Below are 27,638 nucleotides of genomic sequence, written 5' to 3' on the forward strand. Positions count from 1 at the left end.
CAGCTCCTGCCTCAGCAGAGAGCTCCAATTCTCTTTTCCCAGTTCCTGGCTCAGCAGAGAGCTCCAATTCCTCTTTTCCCAGTTCCTACCTCAGCAGAGAGCTCCAATTCCTCTTTTCCCAGTTCCTACCTCAGCAGAGAGCCCCAATTCCTCTTTTCCCAGTTCCTACCTCAGCAGAGAGCTCCAATTCCTCTTTTCCCAGTTCCTGGCTCAGCAGAGAGCCCCAATTCCTCTTTTCCCAGTTCCTGGCTCGGCAGAGAGCTCCAATTCCTCTTTTCCCAGTTCCTACCTCAGCAGAGAGCCCCAATTCCTCTTTTCCCAGTTCCTTCCTCAGCAGAGAGCTCCAATTCCTCTTTTCCCAGTTCCCACCTCAGCAGAGAGCTCCAATTCTCTTTTCCCAGTTCCTACCTCAGCAGAGAGCCCCAGTTCCTCTTTTCCCAGTTCCTCCCTCAGCAGAGAGCTCCAATTCCTTCTCACCCCCATTCCTGAAGGCTGAAAAATCCCTGCAGGACAGTCACTAAAATCTGCTTTTCTCAGAAGGTGCCGTCCCATCCCTTGAATTTCTCTGGCTCCCAATTATACCTTTATTTTTCCTGCTTCTTGCTGTTAAATTTTACTTTGAGCATTGCCTTTGAAATGTGTCTGATGGAGATTTGCAGTGGAAGTCACTTGTTGCTACCTTGATTGATTATTACCCAGCTCCTCCAAAGGGATAAACTCTGCTTTGGTGCTTCTGGAGCATGGATTTTGTCTTAATTGTGTGAGAAATCTGAGTAAATGGAATAAAAAGCTAATTATTACAGTACAAGGGATGTTTTTCCTGTCAAAATTGGAACATCCCTTGGGAAGAGATGTTCTTCCTGAGAAAAGCTCAGCCCTGGTGGCTTCACTCAGTGCCTGGGAAATCCTGAGCAGCCCTGAGCCAGGCACTGCAGGTCCAGGTGCTCCTGGCTCCCTCTGCAATATTTTTCTCATCATTCATGGAGAAGCAGTCTAGACCGGTGACATTTATCACGCTGGGGAAGATAGAAGTGATTTTTGAGGGCAACAAAGTTCAAAGACGTTGCTGTAAGTCTTCAGGATTAAAGATTTACTTGATGCATCTTCCCCTGTTTAATAGACAGGAGGAGATGAAAGGGAATTTCTATAAAGATTTTCGTTCATACTTAATGATGCCACTGTTAGATGAGCTTTGGCACAGTGTCCCGAGCCATGAAGCTTTAAAGCCAACCTTTTTTAAACATTAAATGACCTTTTTTAATCCTCCAGCTTTAATAAATAAAGATTAGTTCAGCCTCATTACCTCCCTAGTCCTGGGGGCTGGTTTAATATTTAGTTAAAGTAACCAGTCTCCCAAAATGAGCACATTTTGGTTTCCTAAATCCCACAGGGATTCCAGGGAGGCTGGAAACTCTTCTGGAATTTGATCTGGGTTCTGGAACAGCTGCTGCCACTTCCAGCCTGGATTCAGCTCTCCATCTGAATTCCTTTCTTTCCAAAACCTAGACTTTCCCCTTCCTCTTGTATTTGCTCCCAAAATTCAAATTTAATCACAGCTGAGTAGGTAAAAGAGTTTGCTCTTGTTATTTTCCTTTCCTTTCCTTTCCTTTCCTTTCCTTTCCTTTCCGAAAATTTTCAAGATTCTCAAAAATAACACTAGAAAATCCCATCCTGAACAGAAATTATAATAAGCTCTATGCAAACGTTTTTTTTTGCTTAGCTGGCTTGAGGAAACTATTCAAAATGCTTTGGTTTTGACTATTTTTATACTTAAAAATCACTTAACTGTGCATTAGTGGAAGTGGATTTTGTTTGAAAGGTGCCAATTAGGAAAACACTTGAAAACATTCCCCAATTTAGTGATTTTGAAGCTTTAAATTAGAAACTAATGAGTCTGTGAATGCTGACATCCACTCCCTCGCTGCTGATCTTTAATTTCACAGAGTCAGCACCTGAGCAGGAGCTGCATTTGGTGAAGTTCATCAGGCTCAGCACATGGATTTACCCTTCCCTGGGAGCAGGGCTGCAGGAGAAGTTTCTACATGAACTTTCTCCTCTGCTTCTCTCCTGGAAAAGTGGAGTTTGTGGCAAATGGTTCTCCCAGCTTTGTTCTAATTAAAAGAAGTCATCAGCCATGTTAATATTCTAAAACCCCTGCTCCTGGCCTTGGAGGAAAGCACAACTCTTTTTGTGGCATAATGAGATTAAAATAAACTCAATTTAACTCATAAAACTAGGAAAATAAAGGAAAAGAAGGAATTGTTGAGTATTTTCAGGATATGAAGTAAATCAGGCTGGTGTGGGAAAAGAGCCCTGAGAGGTGGGGGTTGAAATCAGACTGTGCTTTGAGTTTTGGGGCTGGGCCAAAGTCTTAGGAAAACCAAAGAAAAGGAGCCTGGGCTGCAGCCAGGGGGTCTGGGCTGTGCTGGGGGCTCCCTGGTGGCAGGGAAGGGTGATGGGAGCAATGAGGACCTTGAGGCACAGCCCAGATCCCTCTGTGGGTCCCTCAGTCCCACCTCCAGCTCAGCATCCCTGTGCTGCTCTGGGCCCAGCCAGCTCTGCCTTCCAAATCTGTGTCCTTTGTGCCTTGCTCTCAGGACTCAGGGTATCTCCCTAATGGGCTTTATTTCACTTCCCAGCTCCTTTATGCTTTTCCCCACCAAAAAAAAACAACCCCAAACCTGCTGCAGCACAAGGAGCTTCCTTCCTTCCTTCCTTCCTTCCTTCCTTCCTTCCTTCCTTCCTTCCTCCCTTCCTCCCTTCCTCCCTTCCTCCCTTCCTCCCTTCCTCCCTTCCTCCCTTCCCTTTCCCTCCCTTTTCCTTCTCTTTTCCAGGACAGGTTCCAAAGCTCCAGCAGGGCACCCTGCCTGCTCCAGGGAGTTCCCTTTTCCCTGCCATGACCCAGCAGAACCCCACTAATCCCTGCTCTGCTCCCAACACCTGACCCAGCCCCTGAGCAGTGCTGAAGAGCACCTCTCCCTGTTGAGGGATATTTTGGGGAGGGAAGATAAGAATTGGTATTTTTTTAATGCACGGAGCAAACAGCAGTGCTGATTTCCCCCAGGTGAAATGGAAAAGCTGCGTTCTGGGGGGCACCTCCTGTCAGCAAGGATAAACCCATTGAGGTGCCAGCTCCTCATGAAATTCTGGCCTGAATGCTCCACCCTTGAATCCTTTTTTCCTTCCCTCCCCACCTCCCTCTGCCTGCCACAGATCTGAGTGGGCAGCCCCAGCAGCTGAGTTCAAGAGCCAGGAGCATTCTGTTTGAAAAATATTTGTCCCTCCCCACCCAGGGCTGCCCACATTCTTCCTGAAATATTCCAGCCCCTCAGCACCCTATCAATGCTCCCACAAAGGGACCATCTCGGGGTTTTTGGGGACATTCTGCCTTTGTTAGGGTGTGAGGCAGAGCCTGGATGTGGGTTTGGGCAGCTGGATGTGCCTCTCTGGGAGCAGCCAGCCTGTGTGGCAGTGGGTGCTGGGAGCCTGGCAGCGTGGGTGGCTGTGCTGTGGCATTCCAGCAGGTAAAACAGAGATTTCTCTGCAGAGATTTCACCACCCACCTGTCTGGCAGGACCTGGGGAGTGGGAGAAGCAGCGGGAAAGGCCACGTGTGGGAAGGGGGATGTGCCAGCTCTGGTGGTGACAGGAGCACAAACAGAGCTCCTGCAGGGAGCAGGGAGTGTGGGTGATGTCTGGAGAGGCCACCTGGAGCAAAGGCTGGGCAGAGTTAAAGGATTAAAGCAGGGATTTATTCAAGGGCTTTCAAAGGACACACCTTGGGCAGTACAGGAGCCTGGCCAAGGCTACAACCAAGATGGACCCTGGGTCACGAGTTTTCACACTTTTATTAGTTTTAGTCCATTTCCGTATTGGGTTCATTGTCCAATTCCAGCTCCAGGTGGTGCAGTCCCACCCTCCCAGGTTGCTCTCCTCCATTCCCTGTTTGCACTTTTTGGGGCTGGAAAAGGATTGTTCTGTGTGACTGAGCTGCGAGGAGAGCTGCTGACACTTGATATGAAGTTCAGAGTTATAAATGCAGTGCAGAATGTGGAAAATATGAAAGTTAAACCTTGAGGCATCATGGGGATGGGGAGGGGAGTGGAGACCCCAAACCTAACCCGTGCCTACACCTTTTTCCCCCACAGCTGCCATCCTGGATGACCCCATGGAGTGCAGCAGAGGGGAGAGGCTCTCCATCACCCTGGCCAAGAACCGCATCAACCGCGCGCCCGAGCGGGCGGGCAAGGCCAGGGTGGAGGTGGACATCTTCGAGCTGCTGAGGGACAGCGAGTACGAGACAGCAGAGACCAGTGAGTACCACCCCAGGGATGCCTTGGGAAGGCTGAGCTACAGCAGAGGCTGGAGGAGTTAAAGAATAAAGCAGGGATTTATTAAAAGGATCTCCTCCATGGATGCACCTTGGGCAGCACAAGAGCCCAGCCAGGGCTGCACCCAAGATGAACCAAAATGGTCCCCAAATGAACCTAAGATGAATCAAAATGGTCCCAAAAGCAACCCAAGATGAACCAAAATGGTCCCAAAATGAACCCAAGATGAACCCAAATGGTCCCAAAATGCACGAGCGCTCATGGGGTCTCTCCCTGGGATCAGCTCTGCTCCATGTGCACATTGCAGTTCAGTGTCCAATTCCAGCTCAGCCCCTGCACTCCCATCCTGCTTGTTTTTCTCTCTCCAGCCCACGGGGTTTGTGCTCTTGGGCTGAGATTTGGATCATTTGTCCTTGGTGCCCAGCTGGAGCAGGAATTGTTTTGTGTCCCTGCTCTGTGCAGAGAGCTCCCCATCCCCTGATGTGAACCCAGACCCACACACTGAAGCAGCACAGAACCTGAAAAATAGAAAAGCTCAGACATGAGGCATCACCAGAGAGCCCAGCTCTCCTCCCAGGAGCCATCTGGCACTCTGAACTTGTGATTGTGTGGCCGTCAAAGGGGAACAGAGAGAAAAAACCCATCTCTGCTTCTTGCACAGAGCAGTTTTCATTCGAGGTGAATGAAGTGTGCCGGTGCAGGCTCAGGCATGGACTGAGAGGATCCCTGCCCCCAGTAAGCTTTGCCACCACTCAGTGACTTGGGACGAATAATTTCCTTTAATCTGCCTGTCAGTAAACAGGGGTAATGCTGATCCTTTGTCAAGAGTTTAATGTTGAGCAAACAAGAGACTCTCGGGCAAGTTGGGTGCAATTAAGTTGTTTTTAAAACCCTGTGGAATCCTGTGTGTCAGCAAACATAACAGCTCTTCCTGGAGCTTGAGATTGGCAGCAGATTTATTTACACCAAGTGAAGTTTCTCAAGTGATGTTTGAAATCATGAGGATGAAGAAGAGCTAATTTCCAAAGAGCAGCAGATTTTCCATGTCAGTTCCAAATCCCTGGATGAACCTGTTCTTTATTAGGGTTGTTCCTCTGGGTGCCCAATATGCCAGCTCTGTGCTGGTAAATAAAAAAGAAATTGATGGTCAGTGTCACAGAGTTTGAAAGGAACTCTGAAGGTCTCTGGTAGCTTTTTTTTTTTTTTTCCTGTAAGAGGGAAAACCCTTTGGAATAGGAAATATCCTCCTTTTAAAATAATTTTTAAGCCGACCTTTAGAGTTCAAGAGAGGGCTATAATTTTTTATTACCAGTTAGCTCGAGAAAGCTGGAGGAATAATTTTAAATAATACGGATTTTACACTCGTTTCCTAATGATTCTGCATTCCATGACTGTGTGATCTGCAGGCTATCCCCAAAAAGTGTGGCAGGGTGTTGTGCTTTGGGGCAGGCCGGTTTTTCCTGGAGTTTTGGTGGCTTTTCTGCCCAGCAGTGCTCAGGGATCTCCAGGTGAGCTGGCAGAGCAGCTCCGTGGGGCTGCACATCACTTCTTCATTTCCTGCACCAGCACTGGCACTATTTATAGAAGTGTGCAGTTAATAAAGAGATCTCAGCAAGAACCTGGGCTCTATTTATAGAGCCTGTCACCACTGATCCCAGCTCAGGGACCCAGCCCTTCTCCACTGCTTTGTTCCCTCCATTTTTAAACGTTTTCCTGCTCTTCCCCATCTCGGTTGTCCACTCTTCTCCCCTAACTTGGCACAGCATTAGGGCAGATCCAATTTAGCTGAGCAGACCAATTAAGATCCAATTTTTCTGGCCAGACCAATTAAGATCCAATTTAGCTGGCCAGACCTTGCAGAAAGGATGGGAATTGCCATGGAATCCCAGAATCCCAGACTGGAATTGGTTGGGAGGGATTTTAAGCTCATCCAGCTCCTTCCCAAGCTGTCCTTGGACACTTCCAGGGGTCCAGGGGTAGCCACAGTTTCTCTGAGTATCCAAAAGTGTCATTTTTAGCCCAATTTTTGATCCTTCCTCATCAATATCCTGCTTGCAGCAGCATTCCTGGCCTGTAGCTCTGTTTGGGGAACAGACTCGATTGCAGTGACCCCAGAGCTGCTGTAAGGATCACCAGAGGGATTTCTGCCTTATTTTCAGCCTGTGACACTGCTCAGGAATTCTTCTCCTGGAAGGTTTCTCCAGCAGAGGAATATTAATTGGCTGAGAATGAAATATTATGCAAGATATTGTTGGTTTCAGCAAATGTTGTGTTTGGGGAGAAACTGGAAACAGGGCAAATGAGGAAGAGACATCTCCCATTTCCAGTTTTCACCTTGGGGTGATTTTCTTTGTTTTCTTTACTTGGATTTTTAGAGTTGAAAATGCAGCAAATTGACTTGATTTTGGTAAATTTTGCAGTGTGTTATTTGCCTTTTCTTCGGTGGGAAAAAAAAATGTCTGGAAGCTTTTCTTAGGAAAGGAATAATCTGAATTCTGTATAGCTCTGCTATTAATGTCACTGATGTTATTCTTGATTTATCCTGGTGGCAGAGGAAAATCAGATTCCTGAACTTAAATTTCAAGGCTTTCATGGCTTTCAAATGCTTCAATACATTGCTGGTTTTTGTTATGACACACAATATTAATAAAAACTGTTGAGATGTTTTAACCTGTGACTGCAGAGCTGTTTACAGCTGTTTAATACTGTTCTCACATTTCACACTCTTTGATTCACTCTTAAATATCACAGCTGCATGCTTAGCTGACAGATCTGGGAGTGCTGGGATTACACCACATACTCCATATACAGGAAAAGAAAGAATTTTGGGGAGTAAGGTTTTTATTTGGGGAGGCAGGGTTTATTTTATTTTATCTTATATTTTATATTTTGTATTAATTTTTGTATATTATATTATATTGTATTACATTTATTAGATATTATGATATATTATTATATTATATTATATTATATTATATTATATTATATTATATTATATTATATTATATTATATTTTTTTCTGGAGCTGTTTTTCTCCCATTTTCCCTTCTGACTGACTCAGGTGTTTTAATGTAAGAGAGCCCCAAAATCTGAGCTGCTCCAGCAGATAAAATCCCAGTCAATCCATCACATTCATGCCTGGTTTGCTATTCCAACCTTATGAATGAACACAAACTTTGGCTGTTCCTGTGTGATTTTAAGGAGGTTTCAATGAGAAGTTTTGAGCAGAGCCTTTATTTTTTCTGCTTTTTCAATGAAAACCTGTTCTCTCTTTGTGTTTGATGTTCCAGCTCCTTTTGTGCAGCTCCAAAATGACTTGTTTAATCCTGTCTTTATCTCAACCACCTTGTTTCTTTTGATGTCGGGGCAGGACAGATTTCCATGCTTGTCACCCTGTCCCCTCTGGCCTCCTCAGCCTTTTAAGCTCCTCTTTGTTGTGAATCCAGTTTAAAGTAACCAGTCTCCCAAAATGAGCACATTTTGGTTTCCTAAATCCCACAGGGAGGCTGGAAACTCTTCTGGAATTTGATCTGGGTTCTGGAACTGTTGCTGCCGCTCCCAGCCTGGACCCAGCTCTCCATCTGAATTCCTTTCTTTCCAAATTCTGCACTTTTTCCCTTTTGTCTTGTATTTACTCCCAAAATTCAAATTTAATCACAGCTGAGTAGGTAAAAGAGTTTGCTGTTGTTATTTTGGGTCCCTTTCCCTTTCCCTTTCCCTTTCCCTTTCCCTTTCCCTTTCCCTTTCCCTTCCCTTCTTCACCTTCGGGGAAGTTTTCAAGATTCTCAAAAATAAGAATGGAAAGTCCAGGGCAGGTCAGGCAGCAGCTGGAGAATTGGAGATTTTGATTTCAAAGTGCCCTTCCAAAGGGTCCTTTCTGTGGTGTTGGCTCCAATGTGTTGTTTTTTACCTGTCCCACTGCTTTGGGGGATTTCAGCCTGCTCTGGTTATCAGGGAATCATGGAATGCCTGGGGTTAGAAGGGACCTTAAGGATCATTTTGTTCCACGCCTTGCCATGAGCAGGGACATTTTCCACTATCCCAGCTTGCTCCGAGCCCTGTCCAACCAGGCCTTGGACACATCCAGGGCATCCCCAGCCTCTCCAGACCTCTCTGGTGGCAGGTTCCTGTCAGGAAGCACAAGGGATGCTCCAGGAGCCTCTCTAGAACCCCTTTTCTTTAAACACTTGGTGTTTTCTCTCTGAGAATCCCGTGACCAGTCCCTGTCCCTGGAGATCTCGGCTGTGTTTTGCAATCAGGGAGCTCCTGAGGTGTTTCCACTCTTTCCCTGCTGATTTATTTTGAATTATAACAAGGAACCGTCTGTGCATTCTGTTTGAAACCCTGCTCAGGTATCTGTGTGCTCTGAATGAGAAGATTCTGCCCCAGGGGTGGATCCTCTCTCTGGAGGGACCTTTCAGCCCTGCTTTGAACAGGGCAGGATTCATGGAAATGTTTTCCTGGGATCTCAGGAAGTGAAAGACACTCTGGCCATGTCTGCAGGGATGTGCATACATTTATCACCAAGAGCTCCTCATTTGTTTTGCTTTTTCATGTTCAAAAATAAGTTTGCAGTTCTGCCTTCCTTTAAAAAATACCTTGCTGTGTCCCAAGTGTCCAAACCTGGGTTTAATTCCCAAATACACTCATGGAAATGGTTGGACACTGCCCTGCTGGACAAAAGGAGGGTCCCTGTGCCCTGAACATGCACCTAATCCAGGATGGTCAGTGGTAAAGAGGTTCTTAAAATGATGCCACTTCAATTCCAACACTCTTGAGACCCTGAATTCTAAACATCAGCAAAACTGGGACAGAAACTCGGAGCTGCTGGAGCCTGCAGCACTCACAAAGGGCCCTGCACAGCCCACAGCTGTGGCAGGGGGTCTGGAATTATCCACAGTTAGAGTCCTTGGGATTATTGCATGGATTTTGGATACAGGACCAACATTTCCTCATCCTGCAAGTGCTTGTGTGTTTGCCCATGGCAGCAGCAAGGTCGAGCCTTTTCTCCCTGTGGGGACCTGACAGCATCAGGTAATGCTCTGAAACAGGAAATGTGCTTGGGTTACAAGAGAAGCTTTCCAAATGTGGTCAAACCTTTGCCTCAGGCACCCTCACTTTGTTTCCATTCATTTTCTTTCATTTTTGTGGATGTTTCCCCCTGGTAGTGATAAGCCAGGTCTTTTTCTTCCTCCAGTTGTTGCAACCCTGTTGCTATGGCTACTTAACCCACTTTTTGTTCCTGCTGGCAGGCACCAGAAGAAAATCACTCCCCAAACTTTCCCCTGCACGGCACAACGAAATTTTCCCCAGGAATTTTGTCCTGGTGACCTGTGAAAAAGGGAGAGCTTGGAGCAGCTCCTGCCTCATGGATGCTGAATGGCAGAGCAGAGAGGGACTGATGAGTGCTGCTGAGGCAGCAGGCGAGGCTTTCAGGCTGGTGCTCCTTATTTAAAAAGGATCTTCTGGAGAGGTTTAAGTGCCTGTAAATTTTTTAAGCACAGAGGAGAAGCCAGCCCTGGATTCCTTTGAAGATGCTGCAGAAAAATATCCCTCATTCCGTAGGAGATTGAGTTGTTGGAGGGAGAGGGAGCTGAGAAGGAAGGAAAAACCCAAGAGGAGATGTTTGCATTTCATGAGCACTTTCTGTAAGAAGTTGGAGCAATCAGCGGGGACTGGCGAGAATAAGGAGTTTTTTTCCTTCAAAAGAGAAGCAAAACCAATTCCCCAAAGCGACAAATTAAATGAGATTTGGGCCTCATTTTCCAGTCATGAGGCTGTGGAGGAGTCTGAGGCCAGAGATCACAGAATGGTTTGGATTGGCATTAAAGGAACATTAAAGATCATCTTGTGCCACCTCCTGCCATGGGCAGGGACACCCTCCAGGGTGCTCCAAGCTTTGGGCATTTCCAGGGATGCAGGGGCAGCCACAGCTTCTCTGGGAAAATTTGAGACTGTAGGTGTTCACTTCCCAAACCCCACACTCAACCCCAAACTTGCTGTTCCAACACCAACCCAAGCACAGTGAGCTTTTATTCCACTTCCAATCTTGATTTAAAGATTCGAAGTCACTAAAACCCCATCTCTGATCTGTAGCTCAGCAGTTTTGATGATCAATTCACTTTACTACTAAAAAAACCATGTTCAAATTTGAATTTTTCCAGCTCAAATAACTCTTCACAACCCTCACAAGAGCTGCTCTGAGGTTCAAGCCAGGGGAAGAGGCAGGTTTGATAGTGATGAGAGCTGAAATCTCAGCTTTGGGATGCAGTGGTTTGGTTTTCACACACAGAAACGTTGTGAGCTTGCCCTGGCCAGAACTTACAAGAGTTTTGTGCCTCTTTTCTCCCTTTTGGTGCCTCCTTCCTGCCCTCCAGAAAGATTCCAGCTGAGCAAATGTGGTTTTGTCTGGGGAAAAAGCTGAGTGTGTGAGGATGTTGAGGCAGGGTGGCTCTCAGGTGACTTTTGGAGCTCAGGGATTGAGGCATGAGGGGCTCTCTCCTCCTGTTAAGGAGATTTTTTTCTCCTCTGCAGGAAGGGTTCTGAGTGATGCAGGGGATGGCAGCAGGGAGGTGACACCAGCTGGGCTGCTCCTGGCAGTGAAATTCAGCTGGATTTGTGCTGTGAATTAAAAGGACCAAAAAAAAGCCTTGCAGTTTAACCCAGGAAGAGATTTGACTTCAGTTTGTCAGGTGTTCTTTATGGTTCTGCTAACCTTGGTGGCAGGGAGCCAGAAGATTGAACTACTGCCAGGAAGAAAACAACACAAAACAAATGAAAACCAGCAATGAAATCCTTGTTTTTACCACTGAACTCTGCAAAGATGAGGGGAGAAATTGCTACAAGTCTGTTTGATGCTTTGAAGCCAGGTCACTGCTGTGTGTAGCATCTCCCATAAAGTTTAGTTCGTGTTTATGTCCAGAGGACAGAAATGGGTCAGAGATGATGATTCTGGGGTTTAGGAGATAGTTTAGGAGGGGTTTTAAAAGGCTGGGGGAAGATAGAGGGTACCACAGGCAGGGTGACAGTGCTTCAGGGAGAATAAAGGGGTTTTGGGGATGGAAATGGCACAGAGGGTGTTGTGTGAAGGAGATAAGGCCATGTTCTTACTGAGGTGAGCAGCACTGTCAGCTGGAATTTGGGATGAATTCTGATCTCTGTTGCCTGTCTCTGCTGCCCACAGTGTGCCAGATCCTCCCCAAAGGCGTGGTGGGAGTCCTGGGACCTTCCTCCAGCCCAGCCTCCAGCTCCATTATCAGCAACATCTGTGGGGAGAAAGAGGTAAGTGGAGAAGCTCCTTTGTGATGGTCAGAGTGGACAGCGTGGTTGATCACCCCTCCTCCTAATGCACAGACTTTTGAAATGTCTTCCTTTTCCCTCTGCTGCCTCTTTGTGCCTGCCTTTTCCTCTCTGCACCCCCTTTTGCTCCTCACATTCGTCACCACATCCCCACTGACTGAGGGCTGCAAACCCAAAGCTCACCCTGCTTGGCTGCCAACCCAAATCTCCCGCTGTGACTTTGTGCACATTCCTGGGGAGCTTTATGTTTACTGCTGTTCCATCAGTTCAAGCCCTTTTTTTATCTGTGTCCAGGCTATGTGCCGGATTTAATATTTTATAAGCCTCAAACCTTCCTACACCGATCTGGCTCTGCACTCTGGAGAAGAAATTGAGTTCTCTTCTCGTAGTTCATCCCTTTAAAGGCAGATAACATCTCTCAGCCATTTAGTGGCTCTCTCTGGAGCCCAGCCTTCCAACAGAGGAGGCTGGGACTGAGCACTGTAAATAATTTGCACTCACAAATGAGTGCTGGTTGTTGTTCCTGGGGGCTGGAAGGGAGGGAAGGGATCCTCCAGCCCTGAAGCACGGGGCTGCAGCAGGAGGGGTGTCCTGGGGGTGTTTCGTTGTGTTTTCTCTTGCTAAATGTCCTGGATGTGTGCTCCTTCCCAGGAAAGGTAAATGTGCAAGTGTTTTTCCTCAGAAATTCAGATTCATTCTGAATTTCTGATCTGAGGCTCCTGATTTATTTTTTTTCTTCAGAAAGGACAGGTGAGTGCTGGTGCCCTCCTGAGGTGTTTGGTTCTTTCCATGAGATGTAAACCTGTACATTTACATCCCAGGAGCATCAGCTGGGGCACGGAGCCCAGGCAGAGCCCCCTGTTCCTGCAGCCACCCCTCAGTGGGAAAGGGAGCAGTGTCCCCAGGCAAGCACCGAGCACCAGACTGATGTTCTGGGGGATGAACCTGCCTGTGTTACCCCTCTCATGCCCAAAGAATTCCTTTTTCCCTGTCCAGAAAGGGGAATTGCACTGGGGCAGAGCTCTTGGACAGGAGAGGATGGTGATGAAAGGATCTTGAGGATGAAGGCAGGGGTGAACAGGCTGTGCTCATCCCTGATGTGCTGGTGGATTCCTTCCACACAAGAATCCCTTTCCCCTGTCCAGAAAGGGGAATTGCACTGGGAAAGAGCTCTTGGAAAGGAGAGGATGGTGATGAAAGGATCCTGGGGATGAGGGCAGGGGTGAACAGTCTGTGCTCAGCCCTGATGTGTTGTGTGCATTCCTTCCACACAAAAATCCCTTTCCCCTGTCAGAAGTGGGAATTGCACTGGGGCAGAGCTCTTGGACAGGAGAGGATGGTGATGAAAGGATCCTGGGGATGAGGGCAGGGGTGAACAGTTTGTGCTCAGCCCGGATGTGCTGGTGGATTCCTTCCCCCGTGCCTGCATCTCTCTCCGGGCCCCAGGCTGGGTCTGCCTCCCTCCCAGCAGTGATCAGGATGCTGCCAGGAGCTGTCTGCTCTGGTTATGGGAATCCACCCTTCCCTCCCTGGGTGAGGGCTGCGGGCTGGAATCAAGGCAGATAGCAGCTTATTACTCCTTAACTTCCCCTCTGCTAACCAGCGGCTCCTGCTGTCAATAAAGCAGCCTTCATGAGCTGCTAATAGGCTCTCCCAGGAGGGGAGAGGTGGGAGGCAGGGGCTGATGGCTTCGGAAGGACCAATAACGGAGGCAGAGAGGACCTGACACGCTGCTAACAAAGCTGTGGCAGATGTTTCCCTTCCTCTGACTTCTGTTTCTTCCAAAATAATTCACCCGGCAGAAGAAAAACAAGATTGCCTCTCTTTATCAGGCTGAGCCTGCAGTGTCTGGGCTCGGGCTGTGTGTCTGCCCAGCCGTGCCATCCGTGGTCTGCTACAGTGTTTGCAGGGAGGAATGATGAGGAGGACTCCATCTTAGCAGGAGGCTAATTAATTACTTTATTGGTCTATACTATTACTTTATTATTTAATGAAAAATAAATAATTGCTTTAATTAATTACTTTATTCTTTAATTACTTTATTATTCTATGCTACGTTACACTATGTTACATTACATCTAAACTGAATCTGCCAAGCACTCAACTTGTCGCTATAGGACACGAAATAACACGACACAGACACGCTGCTCTTCTGAGGTGAAAAAGGCACTTTTAATTTCTGACTTTAATATTTATAGATTTCCAAAAGTGACAGTGGATTGGAGGGTGACAGTGCCACCTCTCCAATGACACTGCACAAACCAACAGTCCATCAAATTTCTCTTCTTCCATAGAAGAATGCAAAACAAGAAATTATTTACATAAAGTGTGAGAGAAAGTTCATTACAAGAATGTAAACATCAGAAGACTTAGAAAAATCTTAAAAAATCAGGGTGACATCAACTCAACTCCAACTGCACAGCATCTCATGACTGTCAGCCGACAGTCCCCACACACACACACTGATAGGCCAAGGAAACAAAACACCATCCCTCTGGGTAAACAATCTCCATACTGCATTCTACTTTGGCACAGCACAGGCACAGCAAATGAGATAAGAATTGGTTTTTTTTCTTTCACTGAGGTTCAGAGAATGTGAAACCCAGCAATATTCTTGGGAAGAACTGTGTCTTGCTTTTCTCTGTGAAGAGAAATGTGGCTATAGTCTGCAGGATGTGCAGCAGAGCTCCCTCCGAGCGGGTGTTGTGGCTCCCCAGCTCCCAAAATTCCCCCTGGAGCACATCCTGCTCCAGCTGCTGCTCTGCTGCATCCATGACAAGCCCAGCACTGGTGTTTCCAGCCCTCCTGTTGGTCAGAAATGCCCAAAGCTTCTGGCTGCTGCAGCTGTTCCTCCTCTGCCCAGCCTCGCCAGCGCGGGGTCATCTTGTTCTTGCCTTCATCTCTGCTAATTAATTACCTGGTGGCACCTCCATGCAGCAGGCAGGGCTGGGTTCAGGGCCCTGGATGATCCCTGTGTCCCTGCAAGGCATCCTTCCCCAATGAAGGCTGGGCCCAGCCACAATTAGTGCCCCAGCTAATTAGGTTGAACTCTCAGGGAAGGTTTCCTGTGCTGTAATCACAGTCCCCGATGCCTTTCTCTGAGTGGCTCAGCAAGACTCTTCCTGCTTCACTCCTTCCCATGGCTTTTGGTTGCTGTGATAATTATTTTCCTCTGCTGCTGCACGAGTCCCACCCTCCCCTCTTGACTCCAGTGCTGCTTCTGCAATTTTATTGGGATATTCCACTTTCTGCCTGCTGTGTGCTTCACACCACAGGCCCTTCACCGCAGATTTACTTGTTTTCATTTCTACTTCCTCTTTAATTATATTTTCTTTCCTCCTCCCCACGCTCAGGTTCCTCACTTCAAAGTGGCTCCAGAGGAGTTCCTGAAGCTGCAGCTCCAGAGGTTCACCACTCTCAACCTGCACCCCAGCAACACCGACATCAGCGTGGCCGTGGCAGGAATCCTGAATTTCTTTAACTGCACCACTGCCTGCCTCATCTGTGCCAAAGCTGAATGTAAGTCTTTGCCAGGCTGGCTTTTCCTGCCCCTCTGCCTCATCTCCTCTTTGTTTGGTGCTTGCTGGGAAGGTCCCATCTCCTCGTGTCTCCTCTCAGAGCAGCCTTTTACACTCCAGTTTCTCCACCCTGGTGCCCCATGGAGAAGTTTTGCAGAAGTGGAATGGCATGGGTAGAGATTATCCTGCTTTCTGTTTGACCATCTGAAGAGCGTTTTGCTTCCACAGATGGGGCTTTGGATAAGAAAAAAAAAAAAAAAGAAAGGCGTAGGCCTGTTTCTGGAGATTATTTTTAGGCAAGTAAAGCACTTTGAAATGTGGCTTGCCCAAAGCCACGTGCAGTTTGTAGCCTAAAAGTGGGATTTGAGTAAAAGTCAGCACAGTGCATGCCCTGCTGGCTCTGCAGCCGTGCATCTGCTGGTGACTGTGCATCTGGACAGTGGACATTCCACCTGAGCAGGGCCAGATCCACCCTCAGCAGGGCCATATCTATCTCTGTAGGGCCATCTCCACCTCGGCAGGGCCATCTCTCTCTCTGTAGGGCCATCTCCACCTGAGCAGGGCCATAACCACCCTCAGCAGGGCCATATCTGTCTCTGTAGGGCCATCTCCAAGACTCAGCAGGGCCATCTTCACCCTCAGCAGGGCCAGATCCACGCTCAGCAGGGCCATCTCCACCTTGGCGGGGCCATCACCACCTCAGCAGGGCCAGATCCGCCTCAGCAGGGCCATCTCCCCCTCGGCAGGGCCATCTCTCTCTCTGTAGGGCCATCTCCCCCTCGGCAGGGCCATCTCTCTCTCTGTAGGGCCATCTCCCCCTCGGCAGGGCCATCTCTCTCTCTGTAGGGCCATCTCCCCCTCGGCAGGGCCATCTCTCTCTCTGTAGGGCCATCTCCCCCTCGGCAGGGCCATCTCTCTCTCTGTAGGGCCATCTCCCCCTCGGCAGGGCCATCTCTCTCTCTGTAGGGCCATCTCCCCCTCGGCAGGGCCATCTCTCTCTCTGTAGGGCCATCTCCCCCTCGGCAGGGCCATCTCTCTCTCTGTAGGGCCATCTCCACCTCGGCAGGGCCATCACCACCTCAGCAGGGCCAGATCCATCTCAGCACGGCCAGATCCACCTCAGCAGGGCCATCTCCAGCTCAGCAGGGCCATCTCCAGCTCAGCAGGGCCATCTCCAGCTCAGCAGGGCCATCTCCACCCTCAGCAGGGCCAGATCCACCTCAGCAGGGCCATCTCCACCGTCAGCAGGTCAGATCCATCTCAGCAGGGCCATCTCCACCCTCAGCAGGGCCATCTCCACCTTGGCAGGGCCATCTCCACCTCGGCAGGGCCGTCACTACCTCGGCAGGGCCAGATCCATCTCAGCAGGGCCAGCTCCACCCTCAGCAGGGCCATCTCCATCCCTACAGAGCTCCTGCTGTGGCAGGAGCAGGCTCTACACCCCAGAGCAAAGTGTGTCCTATGCTTTCTGAGGTCACCTGCAGCAGATTTGAGGTGGCCACAGCAGCTCTAGCACACAGCCAGCTGCAGCATGGAAAAGGGGATTTGGAAAGGCCCCTGGGTGCAGGGACAGCTTTGGGAATGTGTCACTCTAGAAAGAAAGAAAACGACGCACGTTGGAACCTCCAAGGTAAAAAGAAGGGAAGTTTATTTTCTGACTCCAGCATTTATAGATTTTTCAAAAGTGACAGTGGATTGGAGGGTGACAGTGCCACCTCTCCAATGACACTGGACAAACCAACAGTCCATCACATTTCTCCTCCTCCAGAAAAGAATGCAGAACAATAATTATTTACATAAAGTGTGAAAGAAAATTCATTACAAGAATGTAAACATCAGAAGGCTTAGAAGAACTTAAAAGAACAAGGTGACAGGAATGCTGCTCTCTGACTGGGCCAGCACCATTCCCATCTAGCCCTGGGCAAACTCCCCAGCAGCAGCTGATGGAAGATTCCTGCACAGGGACCCAAGGAACTGGAGTGTTTTTAGCTCTCCTTTGTGCTTTCTGTGCCCCCAGGGCAGCAGGCTGAGGTCGGGCAGTAAATCACCATCAGTGAGCAGTGCTCACATCCACCCCAGGAAAGGCCCTGGCTCAAAATGATGCAATTAAAATCATGCAAATGGTCTCCCACATCACTCCCAGAGCTGGAATTTTTCATTGTCTAACCTTAACCTTAAGCAAGAAGGGAAGCAAAGATAATTAGGTTTTCTCAGCTGCCGTGCAGGAGGCTCAGGGCTCTGCACCCCTGCCCTGCTCCTGGGCCAGGTGTCTCCCACCGGGGTTAATATGATTAATATGATTTTTATTTAGCTGGATCAAACCCTCTTACCTGAAGCAATCCAATTTATTTCGCTCTGCTGCTGCTGCTGGATAACTCAATATTTAGGATGTGCTGAGTCCTTCCCAGACCCGGGGAAGCAGTGGGACAGGAGCCTTTCATCCTCCCAGCTCTTTGTGCTCAGCAAGGACCTGATCAGAGCCAGGCTTGAAGCCCAACATGCCCTGACTGTAACAGAGCCCAGTCAAGGCTTAATTGAGCTTCATGTAGGAGCACAAACCCTGATTTTCCCTTAGGACATGCACTGCTCCTAAGCACAGTCCTTAAACAACTAACTGGAGGCATTTCAGGCTTTTGGAAGGTTCCCTTGAGGCAGCTGAGGGGAGCATAAGAGCTGCCTGCTCATCAGTGAGGAAATGCTGTTTTGAGGGATGTTATTATTTAGATCCCAGGAGGGGCAAGCTGGAGCTGCTTTGGTTTAAGTGGGAGGCTGTGTGATGGGACCCCTGGGCCCAACCCTGCCACACTCATCCTGTCACATCCTTCCTCTGGGGACTGCCTGTGATTTCTCCTGGCAGAAGCAGAGAATGACCCTTAAAGTCAAAGAACTTGGGCCAGCCTAAGTGTAATGCCCTGGGGAATGTAAAATGTAATGCCATGAATAGAATGAGATTTGTGTGACTCGGTTTGGTGGATAGAATGCTCAGTTGCTCTGTGATGTTTAAGAATTAGCTGGTTTGGGAGCTGCTCTGGAAGGTTTTGTGTGGTTCCAGAGAAATCTTAACCCAGAAAGGCAAATAGAGGAGTGCATGGACTTTTTAGGAGCTTCTCTGTTTGCCAGAGGGGAGGGAATAACACCCAGTGCTTGGGAAGGGTGACCAGGGCACAGAGGGGTCCAAGGCCTTGTGCACATCCTTGGTTCTTTTTTAAAACATTGTTGTTAAAAATGCAAACACCCAGGGAGATGTTTGAAGCACCAGTGTTGGGATTAAAAGCGAGGCTGGATGATGGGAATGTTCTCTTCCCAACCATCCATGTCCAGGAGTGGAACCACCAGCAGCCCTGAAGCTCCTCCATCAGCAGGAGCACTAAACAGGGATGTGGCACTCCAGGAGAGCCCCAGCTCCTGCCTTTCCTCATTCCTACGAGCAGCTCTGCTGCTGAGAGCTCGGGAGTGGGGCTGCTCCTGCCAGCTCCGGATGTTTGCACAAGGAAAAATCAAATAATCAAGGTCAGGACTTGCCACAGGCCAGCCTGAACCTCTCTCAGAGCTCCCCATGGGAGTGTTCAAGCAGCAGGTGCCTGGTGCAGCCTCTCTGTCCTCACTTTGGTACTTCAAAGGTGCCTGGAGGAGTCTGCAAGCCTTTGCTGGGGTTCACATCCCTCTGAAGTGCCAGTCTGGCAGCAGCAGCAGCAGCAAGAGTCTCACATCCTCTCAGCATCAAACAAAGGGGAATCTCTGCACAATAGAGACTTCCCTGCACACAGCAAGAGCAGCTGCAAGCAGGAGGCTGGATGAGGCTACAGGTAGGATCTAACGTGCTGGAAATGATAATTTCCTCGAGCTGAAGGTGGAGATGAAATGATTTTTTTTTTTTCCTCCTGGTTCCACTTCTTCCTCTCTGTGCCTGATGAGCTTTAGAAACATTTTCCTGGGTTTGAGAGCTGCAGAGTTCGCTGGGATGAGCTGCAAGTAAACTTGGTAGTGTAGGGCTGTGATTTGCAGCAGCCTCTCTGGTCCCCTGCAAATGTGGAATGAGGGGAAAATAAACCTTTCTACATCCTCAGGGGTCAAATGGAGGACTTATGTAAAATTCACTGTTTGCCTGGGTTAGAAGACAAAAGAAGTGTTCAAGTGAGGTCCTTGTGTGCTGTAAGCAGAGTGAGTTCTCTGCCTGGTGAGGAAGAAGAAGAGGCTGATGTGACCCAGAAACGTCCTGGCACAGCTGTTTTTATAACTCCTTGCTGTGTTCCTACCTGTACCCAGAGAAAAGGGGAGAGGCAAGGGCATTGTCAGGAGCTCAGAGCAAACTCAGAGTGCTTTAAACCTTTCCCTGGGAACGAGAGGCTCCTCATCTTGGATGTGTCCCTTTTCCTGCACTGCTTTGTCACCTGGTGAAGTGCTGGCAGTCCTTGAGAGCAGAGCTCCAGCACTGATCCCACCCCGCTGTGACCCTTCCCTGCCTCCTGACCTGCTGGGGAATGAATGGATTCATGCAGTCAAAAATAAGTCAGGTTAAGAGTAAAACTCTGACTTGAGGGTTAATTTGCCTCTCTGCCAGCTGGGCTGTGATCCTGCTGATAGTTCTGTTTCTCCAGCTCAGGTCTCCCCCCTCTTTTGGGGCTGTCTTCCTGAGGGGATGGGATGTGTGGCTATGCTGTCTGTGTCTTGCTGATGAATCCATCTGCTGGTTCCTCTGGTCAATCAAACTTGGCAGGAGGTTATTTCTTCATGAAACTCAGCAGCTGGAGACAAGAGAGGCTCTATCAAAGCTGCTTTCTTGACTAACAAAATCTGCAGCAGGAGTTTTGACATCTTATTAGGCTTCAAGGCAGCTGTTGGAAGGAGCCCTTGACGTGCCCATCCTTATTTTTGTCACAATTTTTTAATGTTGTATTTTTGCAGTGACCTCCAGCTCTCAGCAGAGCTTCTCATCCCCTTGGAAGAGAGCAGCTACCCATCAGAATGCTCCAAGAGCTCCAAAAAAGCTGCACCTTCCTGAGCACTTAATTTGGGAGCTGGAAATGCAAAGGGTGAGGGGGAGGAATAATCCTCCAGTAAGCAGAACAATCCCACATGCAGGGAGATAATGGAGACCTTGTCTGGACCTTGTATTGAAGGTCTTATCTCTTCCCAAGATGAGTCTGGGGATGCTTTATTTTCCTGGAGAAGAGCTGGAGTAGCTCCATCACTTCTCCTTCCCTGCTGGACCAAGCAATGAGTCCTAAATCCTTTCCACTTTATTTTTTTTTTTTTCCCTAGGGTGCAGATGGAATAGCTCCATTTTTTCTCATTCCCTGCTGGACCTAGAATTGGGCCCCAAGTCCTTTCCTTTCCTCTCCCTTTTTCTAGGGAATAGCTGGAATAGCTGGAATAACTGGAAAAATAATAACTCCATCATTTTTCATTCCCTGCTGGACCAAGCACTGAATCTTTTCCTTTGCAGTGCCCAGACCCAGAACTTCAGGAACGCATCCTGCCATGGATCACCATGTTCCATGGGAGAACCAAGCCTCAAATTCAAAGGGATCTGTCCTTTTTCTCTCTTTCCTCCAAAGGCCTTTTGAACCTGGAGAAGCTGCTGCGGCAGTTCCTCATCTCCAAGGACACGCTGTCGGTGCGGATGCTGGATGACAGCCGGGATCCCACCCCGCTCCTGAAGGAGATCCGAGATGACAAGACAGCCACCATCATCGTCCATGCCAACGCCTCCATGTCCCACACCATCCTGCAGAAGGTGAGATTCACAGGGAGCAGCAGGCACGACTTGCCCAAGGATTTCTCCTGGGAAAGGCAGTGAGAAAGCTCAGAGACAAAGAGAAAGCAATTCTTATCTCACTTGCTGCTCCTGTTGTTTGGCACATGAGGAATGTGTTATGGAGATTGTTTACCAAAAGCTATTTGTTAATTGGACTCTGGTGATGGTTATTTATATTGATTGACCAGTTAGTCAAAGCTGTGTCATGACACAGTCGGAGAAAGTCACAGGTTTTTCTTTAGTATCTTTTTAGTATAATATAGTTCTAGTGTAGTTTTAATATAGTGTAATATAGTATAATACAGGCATCAATTGAAATGTGAAAATTCCCACAGCAGTGCTGGGAATGGGCTCTGCCCAGAGGGGAATTGCCACTGATGGAATTTCCAGGGCTGGATCTGTGCAAGTGATGGTTGAATTGCTCTGAGGGGATTTGTTTGCTCTCTACAAATGGTGTTTCCATCCAGGAGCTGTGAAGGACTGCTCAGCTCTCTGAAATTACTCTTGTGCTTCCTTTTTCCCTTCCCATTATGTGTCTAACTTTTTCATTATTTTTCTTTTTATTGTCTTATTAACGGAGATTTTATTTTAATCCTGTTTATTTTTAAATGGTCTCTGGCTGCAGTTTCTAGCACTTGTTTTGATAGCCTGCTTCAAAACTGAGCAGTGGCTCCAGATGGAGCAGAGTTTCCCACATCCTGGAGGGAACAAGAAGCACATTCCTGAAGGGAGTCAAGATCCAAGCACTGGGATCCCCCTGGCTTTCCACACTGTCCTGCCTGTTTTGTCACAGAACGTGTCATCCAAAGGCCTTGCCTGTGTCAGGTTAACCTCAATGACATCCAGCAGGGATGTTTTTATCAGTCCTCTTTCCCCCCAAAATATTTCTATTCCACTACATGCAGTTTTCATTTCTAAATAGACAGTTTGGGGGATTTTTTGGGGTTGTCTACTCAGGGGGGTTGATTTGGTGTGTTTTTTCCCCTTTTTCCCCTGTTGCTGCCTGGCTGCTGAGGGCTGTCCCCCTCCTCTGTTGCTATAGTGACTTCCCACAGGCTCCCAGAAGCTCTCTCCAGGCACCCACATCTCCCTGCCCAGCTCCAGCCTCCTTCTGCCACCCCTGAGAAATGTCAGAAATTGCCAGCATTTCCCAGTCAAACCCCATTCTTCCAGCTAGAGGACTGTAGGAATGGAGGGTAATAAATCAAGAGCTCCTGGTCTGACAACTTCTTGCACCTTGGGAGGCTGGGAGGTGTTTTATTGGGAGCCAGGGATGGTGGTGCTGAGCATCAGGTGAACCCACATCCTGTCCCACAGCAGGAAATCGCTCTGAGGGTTTGCTGGGTCTGTCCCAGGAGAGCAGGAATTCACAGTTTCTCATCCCTCACCCTCCACAGATGGGCTGGAGACACATGGATGGTTCCCAGATTCCCAGCTCCCAGCTGCCAGGGCTGGGTGAATGGATGGGAGAGGCACTGCTTTGCTGCTCACCTTGATTTTCTACCCTTGAAACCAAACACCCTGACCTCAAAGTGGGTGACAGGGAGAGCTGGCATTGTCACTGTCTCCAGGAAGGGATGAGCAGGGGGAATTGGTGCTAAGTTTTGCTGTGGAGGGGGTGAAAAATGAGGTGGCCTCCTCTGGGTTTGGGGACTCCTTGGAGCAATGGCTTTGCTGTGTCTGTTGTGCCACCTGGGCGAGGGACAGGGTGACAATGTGCAGCCTAGGGGCTGGGCACAGCAGTGCTGGTGGCCTCAGGTTTGCACAGGAGCATCTAAAACACAGGAAAAGGGAGAGGTGCAATCCCAGCTGCCTCCTTCTGTCTTTCCTTCCTTCCTTTCTGTCATCACAGCTTCTGGGAGGGATAAAAAGGGACTCACACCAGGAGGTGCTGCCTTTGCTCCTTCCCTCCTTGCCTCCCATTCCTCTGTGTGGTCTGGACTGCTGGGAAAACCTCTTAGCCAGGGTCTGGAAGCTTGATTTGAGAGCAGCTGTGCTTGGCAGTGGAACAGAGGCTTCCAGGAGCATCTGCAGATTAATGCCCCACTTTCCTGAGCATCTGTTCCCACAACCAGCTCCTTGTGTAGTGAGAATTTTGGGAAAGGGCCTCAGTTATCCGCTCTGTGATCTCTAGAACAGATCATCCCCATGGAAAATTCTGTGTCCTTCTCTCTGCATCCCTGGACAGTTTTGCCCTGTTTTCTTCTATTTCTGTGGCCAGCACAGCCCTGTCTCAGTTCTGAAGAGCAGAGCTGAGTTACTGGGTCTCATCCATGCTCATTAATTTGTGGGATTTGAGCCCAAATCCGACTGATAAAACTGGAAAGCCACCAGTGGCTTGATTGTCCTTTTCCTGTAACTCCCAAGAGCTTTTCCTGCCTTCCTCTCTCCGTCATGGTGTTTGTGGTGGAAGGGACAAGCCTGGAGCTCTCAGCTGCTCTTTTCCCTCATTATGTCCCAAAACAGGAGCAAAGCAGCATCCACACACAAAATAAGCAGAAATCCTCATTTTCCTTTTAAAACATAGTGGAATTCCTCATCCCAAGGGGTTCTGGAATTCTCAGAACTGGGGCTGCAGGACCCACCTCACTTTTCCAAGCCATTGTGGACCATTGGGGTCTGTTAGGGGTTCAAAAGATTTTCTGCTGGGAGTTCAAAAGCTTTCCACAGGTGATTTCCTTAAGAGTTTGTCCTTGGATGGATGCAGGAACCCCTGAATTCCATCTCAGAATGCCATGGAGAGGGCAGGGATGCTCCCAGGGGTCTGGAGCTGGGTCATTTCCCTCTGTGCAGGTGCTTTGTCAGGGCTGGTGTGGGCAGGAGACCTCAGCTAGGCTCAGCCCTGCTAAAAAATTGCTTCCCCAGACTTTAATTTCCCAGGTCTGACCATGCTGCTGTGTCCCACTCTCCCTTCCTGCAAGGAGAGATAAGCTTGAAAAAGCAAAATGTGGCCCTGGCTCTGCTTTGCCGGGGTGGAGATTGGAGATTGTCAGGCTCTGGTTTAATCTCTTTTTCCTCTCCTTCACAGGCAGCTGAACTGGGGATGGCATCTGCCTATTACACCTATATCTTCACTAATCTGGTAAGGAGTTTTTCCCAGCTTTTCCTGCCTGAGTGTGGAGTCATTTTAATGGGAGCTGATCCCCCTGACCCGTGGGATCCTTGGGCAGAGCCTCGTGTGTTGGGGAGGGAGGGAGGCAGGGATGTCACCTGCTGCCTAGAATCAAAAGGCAAAATCTTTCCAAATAATATCAAAAATAATATTCCCAAAAGCAGTTCTGTAACAAAAGCTTTCTGTGCACACATGGTGTCGGATTTCTACAATTTTTATCAGGTTAATTAATTAGTTCATCTAACAGGTACATCCAACAAGAGACCAGTTGCCCCAGCAACCAACCCTTGGGCCTGCCCCTTGGAGTTGTTCTGTGTCTTGTTACATCTCTTAAATTCTGGTGCAAAACAAGATGTCCTCGTTAGAAATTCCTGTTGTTAAAATCAGACTAACCAGAATTTCAAGAATGTGTTAGGAAGGGTTGGCTTATTGTTCTAAAACGTGAGAAAGGGCAGGAAAATCACTAGAAATTTTACAACTACATATTAAAAAGCTACGATGCTACAAATAGATGAAAAATATATAAAAAGCTGAAAAAAATCTTCAGGCATCATTCCTGCAAAGCTGGGAAGGTCTTGGGGAGGTGGAAAACGATTGGTGCAGCATCCACAGGCAGGAATTGTGGACACTGTGACAGGAGCTGGTGCAATGACATGTGCAGGACTTTGGGAAGCTCCAGAAAATGGGTGGATCTGTATTGTCCTGGTTGTCCTGGTTTTCCTGATTTTCCTGATTTTTTTTGGGTTATGCTGGTGTTGTCACCCCCCTGAGCCCATTCCCTGTGTTGGAAAAAACCAGGGATGAGCACCTGGAAGGCATCACAGCCCCGCGCCCTGAGACAAAGGAAGGATGATCCCATAAATGTTGAGAGCAGGGGATGCCCTCCTTAATTAATGACATTAATGGGATCACGGTGTGGTTAAACCCCTCAGGGGGTGATGGGCTGAGGCAGCAGATGGGGAAACCCAAAATAAACATCAGAGGAACTTCTCCTCCAAGGGGGTGTCACCAGGAGCTGTGAGTGCTGCTGTGGGGCTGCTGGAAACCTGGGGGGTGAAGTGGAGGTGCCTCCCAGCCCGAGTGATTCTCCTATTCTCTAATTTCTATTAATGTTTCTGGCAGGGAAGCCGAGAGCTGAATCACACTTTGTGTTTGGGTGGGAGACAGACGGGAAGGGACGGAGCCAAACGTGTGGGCAGGGAGCTGGAGAGGAGAGGAGCAGGGGAAGGAGGGAAATGGAGGGGTGGCAGCAGTTGGGGCACAGGGTGGAGAAGGGATCAGGGGAAGGAGTGTCAGAGGGAGAAACTCAAGGAGTAGAAAAGGCCATGAAGCTCCTGGCTGGGTTTCTTCTCAGTGTCCAATCCATGGGTCAGTCCAGCCAGAAAAACTTCACTGGGGCTGTTCATCCCCTTGGAACGGGCAGCACAGGCACAGGGAGGGAGCCTGGGGGTTGTGCTGTGTGCCCCAAGTCACGGTGTCACTCTGCTGGCTGGGGGACAGTGCCATCCCCACCAGATCTGCCCACAATGCCAATCCCAGCCATTCCCACTCCCAGGAAGTATTTCCATTGTTCCCAACAGCTCTTCCTGTCCCACTTGCCCTCCCCAGCCCATTCCCAGTCCTACAGAGCGGGGCTGGGCACACAGTGAGGGATTTCCACCTCACATCACCAGCAGAATCTGCAAAAAAAAAAAAAAAAAAGTCTTCTTTTTAGAGTTGTTTCTCTTGTCTGAGCAGCATCTCATGGATGCTGCTCTAAAAATGAAGCTCCCACCTCCACCCCCACCCCAGTCCTGAGCACGGGTGTGATTAAGCATTTGCTGGAGGTGAAATTTGCCTTTCTAACCCATTCATCTCGTGGAATGCAGCTATGGCAGGTGAGAAAGAAATGAGTTTTGTTGCCATTCACTCTCTCAGGGTATTAATCTGTTTATCCAGGTTATTTTACCACTCAGTCCAAAAGCCCAGCTCTTAGCAGAACTAACAGGATTTTTGGCAGGGATCATTATGGGAAGATGACATCAGACAAAACCTGGGCAGATGGAAGAGATGTTTAAGGAAATTAGTAATATTTAAATGGGGATTGGAGATGGGAGTGAGCAATTTAGGCTCATAAATCTGGAGGGATTATCAAGCTCCTAATGAACCCTCTGAGGTTCTGCAATCACTGCCTAATAGAAAAGATAAAATCAGAGTGAACTACTGTCAAGGGGAGCAAGCAAAAAGATGGCTTAAATGGAGAGAGAACCCATCAGGAAAGGGAATAGAGAGCCTGCAGAGCACTGAGCTGCTCGGAGATGGAAAAATATCTCAGGCAAAATACAAAAAAAGAGGAGAAAATAGGATAAAATGCTGAATTAAACACCTGCCCTGCAGCTCTAGAGGGGAGTTCTGTTTCTGTCTTTTAGCATTAATTTTATTTAATAAGCACATCCCAGCTGACAGCTCGTGGTGTGGTGCAGCTCTGCTCTCTCTGGGTGCGAGAGGAGGGAATTCTCTGTGTGCTGGGGCACAGGAGGGGATTTTTGGGGGTGATGGCCCCTCTGTCCCAGCCCGGTGGCCCCTCTGGTCACAGCAGATCACTGGAGCAGATGAGGAGGAACCCTCAGCCCCCAACACATTTCTGTGGGAGCTGAGGCGAGCAGCCCGATGTAAAAACATCCACAGGCTCCTTTCCTGCGTGCAAATTCATTATCAGCCTCCTTCAGCCAGCTCCAGGGACCTGTTTTTGTCAGCAGCAGCAGCAGCCTGGCAAATTTTCCAGGAGTCCTAATGGAACTCTCAGGTCTGGTGCATTTGTCTTCCCCACATCCTTCATTTGGGGCACTCCTGGCCTCCATCCCCTGGCAGAAAAATCCCCATCCAACCCAATTTTCTTCCTGGCATCTCCACCTGGTGATGATTCCCATGCTCTGGGACTTTTGGGAGGGATGGAATTCCCTGAAGAGGTGCTGGGATGATTTCAGAGCTCATCATCCCTTCCCTTCTCCCTGGCAGGGCTGGCTGGGTCTCGACAGAGCTCACGGCCATGTGAGGGGGCAATGATGTGCAGAATAATAATAATAATAAATAATAATAATAATAATAATAATAGTAATGCACAAATAGACCATTGAAAGCAGACTGCTGTGCATTGAAGAAAATGTTTCTTCCAGCACTGGAAATCCCTGAAATCAGCAGCACAGAGTAGGAGGGGTGTTGGATGCCTCCAAAACCCCACGCTACAATTAATTCTTTTAGCTTGTTAATTCTGTGTAGCTATTGGGTTTTGTCTTTTTTTTTTTTTTTTTTCCCCTCTCTCTGTCTGGTTTGTTGTTCTGTTTTTTGGTTTTGTTTTCTTTAATAACATCCGGACCTCAGGCTGGGTTTAAATTTCAAAATATTTGACAATTAGATGGGAATAATTGAAACAATTAAAATTATTACTCTGAGGGGGGAAGGTGTAAAGGAGCTTTCCCAGTGCCTCAAGTCAGGCAGGGCAATTCACTGGGTGCAGTTTTGTTCCCTGACACAATTGTGTGCAGGTGTTGCTGCTGATAAAGCAGCTGCCGTGTTCAACTCCCACAGCCCAGATAAATCAGCTCAGGTTTGGGGTTTTTTGTCTTGTTTCCTGCTTTCTCT

At 48.4% G+C, this 27,638-nt stretch overlaps 1 protein-coding gene across 1 annotated transcript in view; it reads left to right on the top strand.

Annotated features, from left to right (window-relative positions):
- The window catches only part of GRIK4 (glutamate ionotropic receptor kainate type subunit 4), a 126,416-nt gene that overhangs the window by 50,565 nt on the left and 48,213 nt on the right, over window positions 1–27,638 (top strand). The window contains exons 2-6 of the mRNA XM_041413811.1: window positions 4,148–4,312; window positions 11,514–11,611; window positions 14,983–15,148; window positions 20,706–20,884; window positions 23,934–23,987. Of these exons, the coding sequence (XP_041269745.1) occupies window positions 4,148–4,312; window positions 11,514–11,611; window positions 14,983–15,148; window positions 20,706–20,884; window positions 23,934–23,987 (662 nt within the window). The remainder of the gene's footprint in view (window positions 1–4,147; window positions 4,313–11,513; window positions 11,612–14,982; window positions 15,149–20,705; window positions 20,885–23,933; window positions 23,988–27,638) is intronic.

This window comes from Onychostruthus taczanowskii, unplaced genomic scaffold, assembly GCF_017590055.1.
Source record: "Onychostruthus taczanowskii isolate IOZ18803 unplaced genomic scaffold, ASM1759005v1 scaffold43, whole genome shotgun sequence".
Lineage (NCBI taxonomy): Eukaryota > Metazoa > Chordata > Aves > Passeriformes > Passeridae > Onychostruthus > Onychostruthus taczanowskii.